The sequence below is a fragment of the Numenius arquata genome, chromosome 4, assembly GCF_964106895.1.
Source record: "Numenius arquata chromosome 4, bNumArq3.hap1.1, whole genome shotgun sequence".
Classification (NCBI taxonomy): Eukaryota; Metazoa; Chordata; class Aves; order Charadriiformes; family Scolopacidae; genus Numenius; species Numenius arquata.
Window position 1 is genome coordinate 5,055,466 of NC_133579.1, and position 14,925 is coordinate 5,070,390.

The 14,925-nt window shown below is 38.7% G+C and overlaps 1 protein-coding gene across 1 annotated transcript in view; it reads right to left on the reverse strand.

The window, feature by feature from the left end:
* Positions 1-13,803: 13,803 nt before the first annotated feature.
* The window catches only part of C4H8orf34 (chromosome 4 C8orf34 homolog), a 158,911-nt gene continuing 157,789 nt past the window's right edge, over positions 13,804-14,925 (reverse strand). The window contains exon 13 of the mRNA XM_074146679.1: positions 13,804-13,914. Coding sequence (XP_074002780.1) covers positions 13,804-13,914 — 111 coding nt within the window. The remainder of the gene's footprint in view (positions 13,915-14,925) is intronic.

Here is a 14,925-nt window from a genome sequence, read left to right on the forward strand (position 1 = left end):
AAGGAAGAATAAAATCCATGAAAAGGAGATATTACTTTCACAAGAATGCTTTGCTGAGCACAACTGACTAAATACAGCACATCAGTGATAATATACTCTCCTATATGCAAATGTGTCTTCAAGTACATTGCAAATATAGGACAGCCTGATTTTCTTTATGAATGACAAATTAATGAAGCCCCTTGCTGAAATGACCTTCAAGGGACTATCGCCATGGGGTTCCAGCAGGCTAAACATCTTACACATAGGAACCCTATACTATGATGACACATATAACAAGTACTTGCTCATCACAACATTACCTTCCATTTTCCCTGCTCATGACTGAGACAGACCATACACTTTTTTTATGTACTTAGTTTGTGAGACAACAAAAAAAGTTCACGCTATGAAACATTCATGACAGACAATTCATTTTTATTTCTTAAACAAATAGATGGTTTGTTATACTGTATTTTTTAACAGTAGCAAGCAATTTCATTATATCATTATGTCTAAGATACAGGAACCAAGCGTACATAATTGAAGACAAAGGAAATTGAAAACACACTGGACAGAATTAACAGGTAAATGAGATCAGTAAATGCAAATGCCACGTCCCTTCATTTGATGTCTGTGCAAAAGCATCTTCTAAAGTTCCCAGCACACAGTATACACCAGTGAGCTTATTTTAAACAGCAAATTTGCTTCAGTAATCCATATGGGCGACTAATGCTTTAAAATAGATAGGAAATCCCTTTAGGTACTTTATTTTTGCATGCATGCTCCATTCCTTATTGATACGGTCCCCTTTTTAACAGAGTCTTTATTTGTTTTAAAGATCAAAGTAGATAAGCTCAATACAAAGCTATGGGGCACAGGCAACACCTGTTTCTGCTACACTACACCTGCCCCCCTAAACTCTTTCACTCGCCCCCCCCTTCGGACCCCTCTCTGCAGGTGACTGTGGGTGAAACAGCTACTTCTCTGTGAGACCTGAATGGGACATACACACTGGCAGATGTGGGCGGATACCCGAATGTTTATTAATCTAAAAAAGAGCAAAGATTACAAAAATAGAAGGAGTAGAAAACCTGAGACAAGTTAAAATACATAAAACCTCTAGGTAAAGTTTATTTTGGTCAGGCAGAGTTTAGTTTATCAAATGTCAATCCAAAATAACAGGGGTATAAACTAAACAAAATCATCATAGTAACTTGGTACTAAAAGGCGACAGTCACCCTTCTTTCCTAAGGCCACTGTACCACAGTAAATGCTCTGATTCAGTGCATTACAGCATCCACATATCAGAGCGGTTCCACTTATACACTGCTGATACTAGAAAAATAATTTCATTTAAACTTATTATGTATAAACTAAAGCAAATTTTCAGGTGTAGTTTTGATCACCGTAATTTTGTTTTAATTAAATTGTTCTTCAACAATCCCACTGATTTCACAAACCTGTGAAATCAAACAGAAAAAAGAAAGAAATTAGGGCTAAAATTCAGTGTACACAAAAACAGGATAAAAGGGAAAATTAATCCTTCGTTTTAAAAGTTTTTCATAATGCTGAGCTCACAGTTAAATATGCAACATTGATCAGTATTTTCCTGAATCCCGATTCATTTTTATTTCTAAAATATTCAGAAGCAAATCACAGCTGCTTTGGTTATATTAATTGCTCCAATTGTTCAGGGCTTTTATTCTGCTGCTTCCTTTTCAATAGGAGCAATAGATTGCAAAAAATGACCAGTGTTGCACAAAGCACCACAGAGAATAGGCCACGGTGACGAATCACATCAGCTGAGATAGCAACTTTTCTATTTCTGATTGCGTTCAGCTTGAAAACCTTCCCCAAAGCAAAATGGAAATTTAGCTTTTACAAATATTTACATATGCATATTGAAATGCTGTTCCGCAAATGATGCTGACTGTAACACAACCTGTCGTGCCCCCCCAGATGTTTGTAAAAGATGTAAAGCTGCAACTGGAGCTATTTACACGGATCCAGTGAATCAGGGTTATAAACTGGAAACACCACTATCGCATTCAATGACAGCTGGACGCATAAAGGTCCGTGTGTCACCTTAGAAGCCTTCACCTTGCCATTTTTAAACACAGAAGGAAATCAGGCACAGCAGTTTCATGTTTATTCACTCCTTTTGAACACATAAATACGCAACCCCTCCTTGGGAGATTAAAGAAACTTGGCGGGAACAAACTATTCCCATTATCTCCAGCTAATCAATTAAATGCAGTTGGAACAAGATCTTTAACTTTCCCTTTGCCAGGTGATATGCCTGGACTTTACATGATCCTGATATTCAACAGAGCAAGGTACCTACCATGAAAACCTCTGAATAAAAAAAAAAAAAAAAAAAAAAGAAATAAAACCTAGGAATTCTTAGTAACAGTTCTTATCCTTTATTAACCTTACATGTATTTTTTTGTCATTTATACCTAATGTTTAACAACTGTTTTCCTTGGATGCACTTCATTTAGCAGATATTCAGGCATTGTCACAGTTTGATCTTTAAGTAAAAAATCTGTCTTAAGCAGGGCAGAAAGAAAAGCAAATATATGTAAGCCTGTTTCATTTGCATATTCTTCTGGTGACTGTTACCCACAAGAACTCCAGAGAGTGTGGTCTTCTCTAGCTGCAGAAGGATATGGGATGCCAGCCAGAAAATATATTCCTTGTTACCCCATACCCATCACGGAATTCTTGACTGATGAGAAATGATATTGGCAAGATCAAATCCACTTTCAGCTGACATGAAATAGAGAAGCATCAAGGTGGAGATGCAAGAGATGAAGGACACCCTGAAGGGGTGAAGGGATTCCATGTACTTGTTTCAGTCCCCCAGTAAGACAGATCTCTAGCTGTCCTCTGAGGTCCCTTTGTTTCTCTCCTTACTTCAGAGGACAAATATCTTGGACTAGACCCTCTCACTTTTATATAGCCGAAGGTAGGTAAGATGAGTCATACCCTGACAGGCTCATTTCTCCAATATAAAAGGGAATGAAGATGGTGAGACACTGGAACAGGTTGCCCAGAGAAGCTCTGGCTGCCCCATCCCTGGAGGGGTTCAAGGCCGGGCTGGATGGGGCTTTGAGCAACCTGGTCTGGTGGGAGGTGTCCCTGCCCATGGCAGGGGGGTTGGAACTGGATGATCTTGAAGGTCCCTTCCAACCCAAAACATTCTATGATTCTGTGATCTCAAAGCTCTCTTCAAACCAAAATGATTCTATGGTTCTATGAAAACATCCTGAAAACGAGCAAGATGGGGACCTGGGGACATACCAGCAATGCACTGCATGAAAGGAACACCCACCACATACACCTCCATCCCAGCCCTCTCCTATCCATCTTCCCAGTGACTCGCACAAACATTAAGCAGCACTCAATTATCACCAACAGCAACAAGCTACAGGACTTACTTGGGCGAAAATAACTGAAAAACTACAGCCATTTTAAATTTAGTGCAATCACACCAGAAAGAAACACAGACAGACATTAGAACTGGGGCCCACACTCATGACACATTTTAAAAACATTAATTGGTGATTTCTCATAGCTTTGCTGTCAGTTATCACATTTTATCATCCCACTTCACAGTTCAGGGAAATAAGATGGAGAAAATAAGGGTTGCCCAGATCCTGCTGTAACACTCACACTGGGACTACGTGTTGCCAAACAAGATTTAACCAAAATGAACAGAAGTCACATATCAAGGATCAACCCCTTTTCTTCCTCTCCCCCAGTCTCCACATTCATGAATTTTCTCCCTGACAGGGTCAAAAGCAGTCACCATAATTATGTCACAAAATCTTAACCTTTTCCATTACAGAGCTTTCTTACTTGAATTTGAATTTTCATGATAAAAGAGGAATTTATACATGTTTTGCTTAGAATAAATCTTGGCCTTGCAAAGCACCTTTACAGCAACAGGATACTAAGGAGTGATAATTTGTTTTTAGAGATTGGAGAATACTGGGCCAAAGGAAAAAAAAAAAAAAAAAAACCAACAAAGTTTTTTCATAGATCCTTCACCTCCTGGTCATTTTTGCACTCTGGGATTAGAGTCAAACATTCTACATTTTTTCTGGTTTCTGCAGCAATCTGGCCCCTCTGCTGAATCAATCAGTCAGCTGTGGAGCCAAAAGACTTTCAAGGCCTTATTTAACACAAAAGGATGTACTACTCCCTGCTTCCTGCTCCCTGGGTCTTGCACTTCATGGGGTCATCTGCACTCAAACAAATTGAGTGAAAAGTAGGTGTAGAACATGACCAATGTGCTTTGGTAGTACTTCAAGACTACTTCGTGCTCCTTCTTCACTGCTGTAAATGGCTACTCAAGGTACTGGTGAAAGATAGTGTTTGATAGCTTTTGAAAAAAGTTGGGACAGTTAAACGGAATAAAAAGCACACATAGGTTTGCAGCAAGATCTTCTTGGCTTCTAGTGAAAGCGCTCACCCACCATGGCAAATGAAGGAATCAAGAAAGGCATAAAAGAATGTGCCCATCAGCGTAATTTGGTCCTCAGCTCTTTCCAATGCTCTGTACTATGAAGGACACATGAAATGGCCAGTTCCTTCCCACTGGGACATCTGGACAGCAGTCCCTCAGTCACACAGATATGCTCCTCTAAGGCCAGATGCAGTTGCGTAGGATGACTTTGCACGTCACAATTTTCACAGGGTTATAGTCACTTGTCTTTACTAAAACCCATTGGGTATTGCTTCATCAGCATTTTTGGGTTGAAAGGCCAGCTGAAGCAGTTTCATCTCACCACTGTCAGACCCAGATATTCTCCAGAGCTCCTCCCGATTCACACAACACAAACAGTGGGGAGCCAAAGGAATGAGCACCAACACAGGACTGAATTATCGGAGTAAAAGTATTCTTTTTACTCAGAGATGTTTTTTGACAAGATCAGTTCTCAGTTCACTGCATGTCTTCACAAAGAGCTACATTTAAGTTACCTTTACTCAACAAGTGCTTTGGAAGAGCAAAGTCTAGAAGGGGATGGATCAATATGATATAACCAAAACTGAATCAAGCGATTTAATTAATGTTCCTTCATCAATATGCAGAAAATTAGGCTGCATTCCCATTAAAAAGTTACATTTTTTTCCTATAGTGGCTAGCCTTGTTAAGTGGTTGTCACTGATTAGTGAGTAAAAGCTTTAGTTTATTTTATTCTCTGAAATTCTTTAATATTAGAGAAGAGTTTTACTTTCCTGGGAGTTTATCATTATTTATTATATCCTTTCAGACCAATCTTTTAACAGCACCATATTAAACAACCTGTGTTTCAACACATACACTATACTTTGTGATTCAAATCGAAGTTATTGTATCTATATATATATATAGTCTGCTGTATCAATATACAGCTAGTGGAGTATTGTTATTGTGCCTTATGTAAATCAATATATGTTTATATTCTTACTTTGGAACAAAATTTTAATAAAGCTTAGTACAGTTTTTTAGAGATGACCGTAGACGATTATCTGTTGAACTTACCTGTGTATCTATCCAGGCATAGAACTTTGTGGGATTCAAAAAGTAAGAACAGCCAATATTTTTTTCCTGAAAGCTTAGAACTCCACTTGCAAATGGTTTTTGAATTAAAAAAAAATATTTTAAAAGCAAAATATTTATATCACTGTTATTATATACACTGCCATTTAATACCGAACATTCACATGGATAAAATTAGCATGAACATATTTTGTGCTTTGAAATCTACAGGCTTCTATGACTACCTAGAGCACAGTAAAGTTTAACAGTATTTTATTAATATCTTTGTTATGGTCACTATTAAGCTAAACTGTCATCTCTTATATTTCCCAGGTGTATATTTTTGGATCACTAAGGACAGCCATTACTCTATCCAGAGGCACCCTGCCTTCTCAAGTAAATGATTTTTTTATTCCAAGGACTAAATTGTGATAATAAAAACAACAAGAGGAGGGGGTGCTTTCCAGTTTAAAATCACTAGAATAAACCTTAGAATAAAAATCACAAAAACGTGTTTACAGGTACATAGAGTTAGGCATGTCCTCAAGGGTTTGTAAGAAAACAGGTAGAATGTAGAATCACAACCATCATCTCTACAATGCCTAAGATGTACTGTCCAGGAAAGCAAGTGAAATTGCACATCCAAACTGCTTTTTATGAGAACGAGTAAGTATATTCATAGACACCAAGACAAAAAATCCTGCTGTGATCATTTGCTTTGATCTCCCGTACACCTGTATAGAGTCCACAGAATCTCCTGCTGGATTATCTATCAATCAGCTGTCATTTAGAAGGCCCCATCACCTCATGTTAATAACTCCAAGTTCACTGCCTCCCTTAACTTTTGCTTACACTGCCTAAGGCTCCTGGTTGCTAGGACACACTATTTAATTTCCTTCATCACAGTCTGATGAGTTGAATCTTTTTTATTTAAATGTCTACCTATAGATGCCAAGTCTTCTCTGAGGTTCCTAGCTGAATGCCTTTAGGTGGAGTGAACTCCTAACAGGGTTTCCCAAACCCTGGGTCGTTTTTAAGCATCTTCTGAAATCTCTCAAGTAATTCCAATCTTTCTTAATGGCAAGACACAAAAACCACAGTTTTTTACTGATATGATGTGGGATAATTACTTTGCTACTTAACTTTTTAGGCATTAAAGGAGTGGTCTACCCTTCTTTGTGACAGCATTATAGTGAGAGCTCACACTGAGATGATCTTCTATGACCATCCTAAATCCATTAGGTCACTGCTTTCCAGGACAAAGCCTCATTATTCTGCAGCAGAGACAGATATGTTTCTCTGGTGCCAGATATATTTCAGTTGGTTCGAATATATTTCATCTGGTTATAATAAAGTGAATTTTACTGGAATGTGGCCATTATACCAAGGGATTCATATCATTTAATAACTTCAACTTGTCCTTCCCACCAATTATCCAAAACTATCAGACCCTAATGAGGTCCATTCATCTACATCTTCCCATTACAAACTCTAGGTTTCGATTCCTCAGTGAGTCAGCTTTTAATTTACCTAATGTGTGCCCTGATAATTCTCTATGCCATTTTTTAAAATTATAGTGTCATTTTTTATTACATTAAAAGTCTTTAGGAATCCAAATTTACCATAATAATACAAGTTGCAGGAAAAGATATCCTTAGGTTTGGAAGCAGTACTGAAAACAGCTTTCTGCACTGAAACAAATTTTGAGAAATTTTTTTCCTCACTGCTGTGGAAAATTCCCTCCTCCTCCCAAATTTAGTTCAATGTGAACTTTTCCAAGATGAAACCAAATATTAGTCAGTAGAAACAAAGTGACATGTACTAAAGCCTTAATACTATAAGGAGAAAATGGCAGCTTTGGATTTAAGCACATCCATTCAAAAAATAGGAATCTTGAGTCTAGTTCCAACATTCCTGAGCTGTATTTGAACTGTCCCCTCACTATCCAACAGTCATCTAACTTCTGGTCGAAATAATGTCAATCTCTACTTTTGTTTCACTGTCTATAAATAATTAAATCCAAGTGGACAAGTTTTCATGCTGGAAAATTTTTTTCTCTCATTTTCAAACTCAAAAAGCAGTTATATGAAATGGTGCAGCTTCAGTTATGGGTGTTACAAGAGGTCCAGCAGAGACCATCCAACAGACCCGCAGAAATTCTGTTTTCAGGAACACAATCCTGACTGGTATCCCATTTCTGAAGTGGGTGCATATAGAACTGTCGCAAGCTAAAACACCTACCCAGATATGGGTAGGGAGAATGAGAGACCATGTATCTTCTTTAACATACATAAGTGCACACTGGAGAAATTTGGAAAAATTACTCATACCCAAGCAGACAAAAGCTTCATGACTTTACTCCAATTTATATTACCACTCCTGAGATATCAAATGAAAGAAAGATACCAATAAGTTTCTCCAGAAGATTCATTAATCTGGAATCAAAGTCACCTAGAAGTTCAACACAGATTCACTTTTGGGACAAAAAAGTGCATATTTATGGTGAATTTACTGTTCATTGGGAAAAAATTTCCAACTACAAATATTGTGTTCTTATTAACCAGACGTATAACTGGCTGTCACATTGGAGCAATGCCTCAGCACTACCTTACTCCCTAGAGAAACCAAAATTAGCTTTGCCCTAAGCTCATACCCACTGAAAGAGATGTTTCCAGTACTGCTGTGCTCGATCAGAGCAGAAAACAAATACAAATGGCTGAATTTGACTGACAGAAATGAAATGTGTTTACGATAATGTCATAAAGCTTGCTGCTCTAAGCCAGATTCTGTCATTCTTACTCACACTGAGTAGTACCTGACTCGAGCAAAAGGAAACTTTCACAGAAAAACATATTCCAGCAGTAAACTCCTTCTTACTATCAACTCTGATCAAGCAATTTTCCAAACCTTAGGAACACTATTTTCATAATTAAGAAAAACTAACTGTTTAGCCATGTGAATTTGCTCAACATAAGGAATCTCACCCGTGTACAAATATTGTACGGTTTGGAATTTTACTGGAACACAATCTGAATTTCTCGTTTCTACAAAAAAACCTGTCTTTCATTCTTTCAGTCTTTTTCCTAAGTGGATGTTTGTGCAGAATGGGAAAATGAAGGTTTTCTTCAATACCTGTTGAAGTCATCAGCAGAGTGTCTTTGACCGCAGAGTTTCAAGACCGGTACAAGAATGAATGGAGTGGAAATCCCACTTTTCCCCAACAATCAGCTTTGATTTATCAGCAGTAGATCTTCCACTGCAAACTTAGAAAACAGTTTGCAGATGTATTAGTGGCAAAACATTTAAGTTTCTTGCCCCAGGTCAGTAGGTGAGAGTTCAAGCTTTATCCCAGATCAGCTGAGCTAGAAATAAGTATCTAGTGCTCCTGTTGGCAAGTTGGAGTGAAGTGATAGCAGCCACACTGCTTAGCGTGCCATTGGCTACAGAGACGGACATGCCTTAAGTGGATTAGGGCATGGGAACGCATATAGAAATATATATATTTTTAATATGGATTAACTGAGTAACAAGCTCGCCAAGAGCCTACATTATTCACCCGTTCATGTGCCGAATGGACTGACTGCAGGTGGGGATCCTCTGTGGCCAAAGCTGTGAGACCTGGGGAAACCTGCCATGTGGGTGACTTCTTCAGTTAGGCACCCAAGTAAGCGGACTCGGGCTTTTGGGGAGTAAGTCCATGCCAGGACTAGGGATAGTAGGTCAAATTACACAAAAAGACTCTCTTTGTCTTTTCAAGGTTCTTGAAGCAAGTGATGCATTGGAAGTTTCCAATCAGCAGTATTTGTAGGACCTGTTCTCAAGGGAAAATTCAAGCTGACTCTTGCCAGTCCCCTGAAAGGCCAAGTTTGTTCTCATAAAAGCTGGCTAAGAAATGCTCTGCTGGTTGTAGATTATGCTCTTCTGTCTCCTTGCATCAGTATCCCATAAAGAAGAAAATTCTTTTTACCAGCTCAGAGAACTCCCACCAAACTGAACTGCTGTGGAAGAGATAAATATTTTCTCCAGATCCCTCCTTTTTCCAAGAATGATCTCTATGCATCCTCTGAAAACTCTGTTCAGAGAATCAGCATGCAAGCAAACTACTACATGAGGCCCTGTCTACAGGTGTTTTACTGATACTAAAATCACAAAAGAACCACAAACCCTTGATTTTGGGTCATATTGCCTTGGCCATTTTCACTCTTCTCTGCTCAGTGTGAACAAAATATCAAAGGAGAACACATCTAGCAAGCATAAGAAATTTAGTTACTAAATGACAGTAGGTCTTAAAAAAGCATGTGTTGGTTGCTATTTTTTAGTAACAAAATTTATGTTAAAAGAAGAGATAATTATGCATCTATCTCTCTGACATATGGCCACAAACTTAATTAAGCACACAAAGAGGAAGGAGAGACTTTGCTAAACAAAATCAACAATGCTTCTTGAAAATGTTCTTCTTTCCTTCTTTAACATAGCAAATCATTTAAGCTGTAATCATTTATACTCTTTTATATGAGTACCTATTTGATTTCAAATTTTGTCATAATTGGTATGAAGCTTTAAAAATGATTGACTTCCAGTTATCTTTGGATCTCGCTGATAAGGATAAATTCTTAAAATGCTGTCAGAGAGCCTGTGGGATTTAGAAAGTAAAGCCTGGGTTACAAGAACTCAGAACCTAGACCTCATTTCCATAAGACAAGATGTCTGCTGTCATACCCATTTTGCAAATGATGTTTGTTGGGAGATGTTGAGATGCCAAAGTGACCCAATTCTGTTCAGCTATCACTGGCTCTGAAAATAGCCTCTTTAAACTCCTACATCTGACTATGTTTGAAACTGTTACCCCTAAATTTTTTCATTCTGTTTCTTGTAGAACACTAACCAGAAGGTATTAATTTAAAAGAACTCAAGGTGACTCACAGAGCTTCTCTTTTTGCATTGTTAATTTTCCCACTACCAAAAACTAGCTTTACACCTGGCTGCTATTATCTCAAAGTAGTCAAAGAATGTGGTAAATATTATCCATGTTTAATTTATTAAAAGCTGAGTCAAAGAACAGGTGTTGCTATTGTAAAGATTAATTTTGCAGCTCTTCTGCTCAGACTCATAAATTACGAACTCCTGGGCCCCCTCGACACTAAATCACACACACAACATCCACACAGATTTATTAACTTTAGGGTGAAAAATGATGTGTAATCTTGCCAGCTGCTCTGCCTACAAGCACTGGCATCAGCAGGTTTGCCAAGCCCCTCACTGACTCTCCACTTCACAACCGGAGTTGTAAAAAAAGGCTCCGCTTTGTCAGCAGTGGCAGCTCCGCAATTTCTGCTTGCCAGTGACACTCAGATACAAACTTAGATGGGGATGATAAAATTCTAATTGTTATTTTTAATAACATGCATCATTATTAGAGTTCAGATACAGAAAGTATTGCTTTGACCAAACATTTTTGTTCTACTCCTTTAGCTATATTAGTAGAAACAATGACCTCCTATAAAGGGTGCAGCAGTTAGTTACCTAAACCACAGCTCACAAAGGGAAAGTCCTGTTTAACTAATTTGATATCCTTCTATGAGAAGGTCATCTGCCTAGCGGATGAAGGAAAAGCAGTGGGTGTAGTTTTTCTGGATTTTAGTAAGGCTTTTGATACTGTCCCTCACAGCATTCTTCTGGACAAGTTGTCCAACTGTGGGATAAGTGGGTTCTTGGTCCGCTGGATGAAGAACCGGCTGAAGGGCAGAGCTCAAAGGGTTGGAGTGAATGGGGCTACCAGCGGTGTTCCTCAGGGTTCAGTTCTAGGGCCAGTTCTGTTCAATATATTTATCAACGATCTGGATGCAGGAGTTGAATGCACCATTACAAGTCTGTGGATGATACCAAGCTGGGAGGTGCTGTTGACTCTCTTGAGGGGCAGGAGGCCTTGCAGAAGGATCTAGATAGATTGGAGCATTGGACAATGATTAATGGGATGAAATGGGATGAAGTCCAAATGCTGACTCTGCACTTAGGGCAGAGTAATGCCAGGCACAAGTATAAACTGGGAGAGGAGTGGCTGGAGGGCAGCCCTCCAGAAAGGGATCTGGGGGTGCTGGTCGACAGCAGGCTCAACAGGAGCCAGCAGAGCCCTGGTAGCCAAGAGGGCAAACCGCATCCTTGGGGGCTTCCAACCCAGTATAACCAGCCGGTCAAAAGAGGTGATTGTCCTGCTGTGTTCAGCCTTGGTGTGGCCTCACCTGGAGTACTTTGTGCTGTTCTGGGCCCCACAGTTTAAGAAGGATGTGAAGGTCCTTGAATGTGTCCAGATGATGGCAGCAAAGCAGGTGAAAGGGCTGGAAGGAATGTCCTATGAGGAGTGGGTTGAGGACTTTGGGCTTGTCTGGTTTGGAGAAAAGGAGGCTGAGGGGTGACCTCATGGCTCTCTACAGCTTCCTGAGGAGGGGAAGTGGAGAGGGAGGTGCTGAGCTCTTCTCCCTGGGATCCAGCGTTAGGACGCGTGGGAATGGTTCAAAGCTGCAGCAGGGGAGGTTCAGACCGGACATTAGGAAGCATTTCCTTACTGAGAGGGTGGTCAAACACTGGAAGGCTCCCTAGAGAGCAGGTCGATGCCCCAGACCTGTCAGTGTTTAAGAGGCATTTGGACAATGCCTTTAACAACATGCTTTAACTTTTGGTCAGAAACTGTAGCTTACAGCTACCTTCTTTCCCTTCTCTGTTCTCGGTGCCATCAGATCAAGGAAAAACAATAGCTATTAGTTAGGCAACTACCATCACTACTGATCTGGTGGTAGGACCGAAACTTTTATCTATAATTCACCACTCCATCACATTAGGGAGTGAAAGTGATCTACCAGGATTCTTGGAATCTTATAGCACAGCATCTTGGATGCTCAGAAGTCCCTGCACCCATGTAATTCAGGTACAGCAGCCACAAAAGAAACATGCTGGGCATCTGATGTGTCCTGAAGCACCAGTCTCCCTGATCACATAATTAGCACCAGTCTATGTGTGCACAGCCAGTCCTACCAATGTTTGTGGGGCTGTAAATTCATTAAAGAAAATACAGAGGAAAATTCACTTGCACAGAAAAGGCAGCTACCAGGTTTTCCCTCTGGCCACCTAACGTGACCTTCAGCCCAAGGGTAAGGGAAATGTTCAGGTGCAAGTCAAACTGGACTTACTGGCTTTGGATTAAAATCGGCTGGACACACAGAACTTCATTTTAACACTGTGCTAGTGTAAAAAAAACTGGCACATGCCCTTCAGTATGTAAACTGAAATTTCATAGTCGAACCTCAGGCTATGTATGGCTTTGTGAAACTGGTATATGAATAGAAATCTCTTCATTTTTTAAGTGGCATAATTTTAAAATATATTCTTTTTATCTGGCATAATTATTATTAAATATTATTATTCATTAATCCCTCACACGACTGTTCCATTCTGAGAAGAAATTGGCTTTTTCTTATTTTAACTGCATGTTTAAAGCAGTTTTAGTAGAAGGCATTAAGTTTTCTAAACATGCCAATTAAATAATCTGTTCTTTTCAAGTATATCACCTTAAAACATGTTAGGAAATAGTTTGTATATTCACCCTTGCAGATCACAAAACTACCGTGAATTAAAAAAGAAAATGCAAAACATTTAATATTTTCAGCAAGATTATTTACAGGCACCTTGTAGGCAGATAGAACTTGCTACAGTTTGAACGTATTGCAATTTATAGCATGTTACTTGTTCCTACTTGTTCTGTCATTTCAGTTATAATCCTGCTGACCTTTGCTTTCACGATTGTCTAACCACTTCAAAGAGTGTAGGATATTAAGGATTACTTGTGTGGTTAAGAACTTTTTTTTTTTCTTCATACAGAGGAATTCAAAAGAATGTGGGGAAAATAGAGATAATGGAGTCAGAGGCCTGAGGAGGAAGGCTCTACTTTTCAGAGTTACTGGGGGTTTTTGTGAGGTCTTTTTTTTTGCTGGTCAATACAGAATTACTAAACAAAGTATCTATTTCAACTTCACACTACTTCTCTGGAACAGCTACTTTAACACATCAGGACAAATTATTTCACTTAGCAAAGTAAACTGTGGTCTGCAATCATTTTGTCATTGTCCAGTGACTGCGGGAAAGCTTACGTAAATCAATCCCCCAAAGCTCAGCCCTCAAACAAATGAGTAATTGGTACTTATGAGAAAAGCTCCCGTGATCAGGCATGACATCTTCACAGGATTTGAAGATACGAAAGAGAGAAGTACAAGGTTTGAGGGTTTTTGACATATTATCTAATCCTAACACATATACTTACATTTGTCTTGATCAGCTTCCACTCCTTCGCTTTCTGTGTCACTCGGCAGTATCCAAGGTTGATGAGCAAGCTGAAGCTGTTGTAAGAATTCATCCTGCCACAAACAGATCTATTTTAGATAAAATGACAGAGAATGGTTCTATATAAATGCAGACTGTAGCAAACACTCTAGTCTCAATTAACTAGAGAGGAGAAAGCCTTTAATAAAAAAAAAAATATTTTGCTGTGAAATAAAACTAGAATCTAGAGCATAAGCAGACTCCCTAGAATTTTTTTTTTTTATTATTTAGTTCTAATTTATTTATCTATTCTGGAAAAAAACCCCACCAAAATAGTCTCTTTAGCTATCTATCTGCTATAGCCACAGACATATACATACTAATTCTAGAAATGCAGTGACACAGATCAAAATCTTAATGCAGATATTGCATCTGTCCCTGCAGTTTTTGGACTATGCCTATACATGTCACGCACCGTTTGTTTAAGTCAAACTTTGATTTGTCAGAACTTTCACTGTTTCCAATCTAGTAAGAACAAGGACCTGAAACTTGATTTAGAACCTATGGTTTTATTGGAGAAGGAGAAAACGCTATGGAAACTTTTGTCTCCAAGATACCATAAAACTCTAAGCATCAAAATATGAATGTTTTACACAGTTAAAAATCCATATGGAGCTGAATATATGCTTAAAAAATGTTTTACAATTGTGTCCTTTTTTATATAATGTATATATGTATGTATATAAAAATATTTTTTCCAAACACACACGTGAGCACGTACACACACAGACATATAAAATACTTTGACAGATTCCTTTGCAATATTCGATGTAAGAGATGAGACTGGAACGCGTGGTTTTATTCTCGAAAGCAGTTCAAAGACGCATGTCTAGCCTCTAACAGAGAACTTAAACATTGGCCAGATATCATAAAATTACTGGCCAGATTCTTATAAGTACCTGGGAAAAAAAGGGGGGAGTAATAGCCCTGTCTTCTTTTACACCAGCTGAAAACCAGCATCTACATATTCAAAGTTAAATTACATTTAAACAGTGTAATTTTTATTGTTAGGCTACCTGTTTTTTTTTTTTATTGTTAGGCTACCT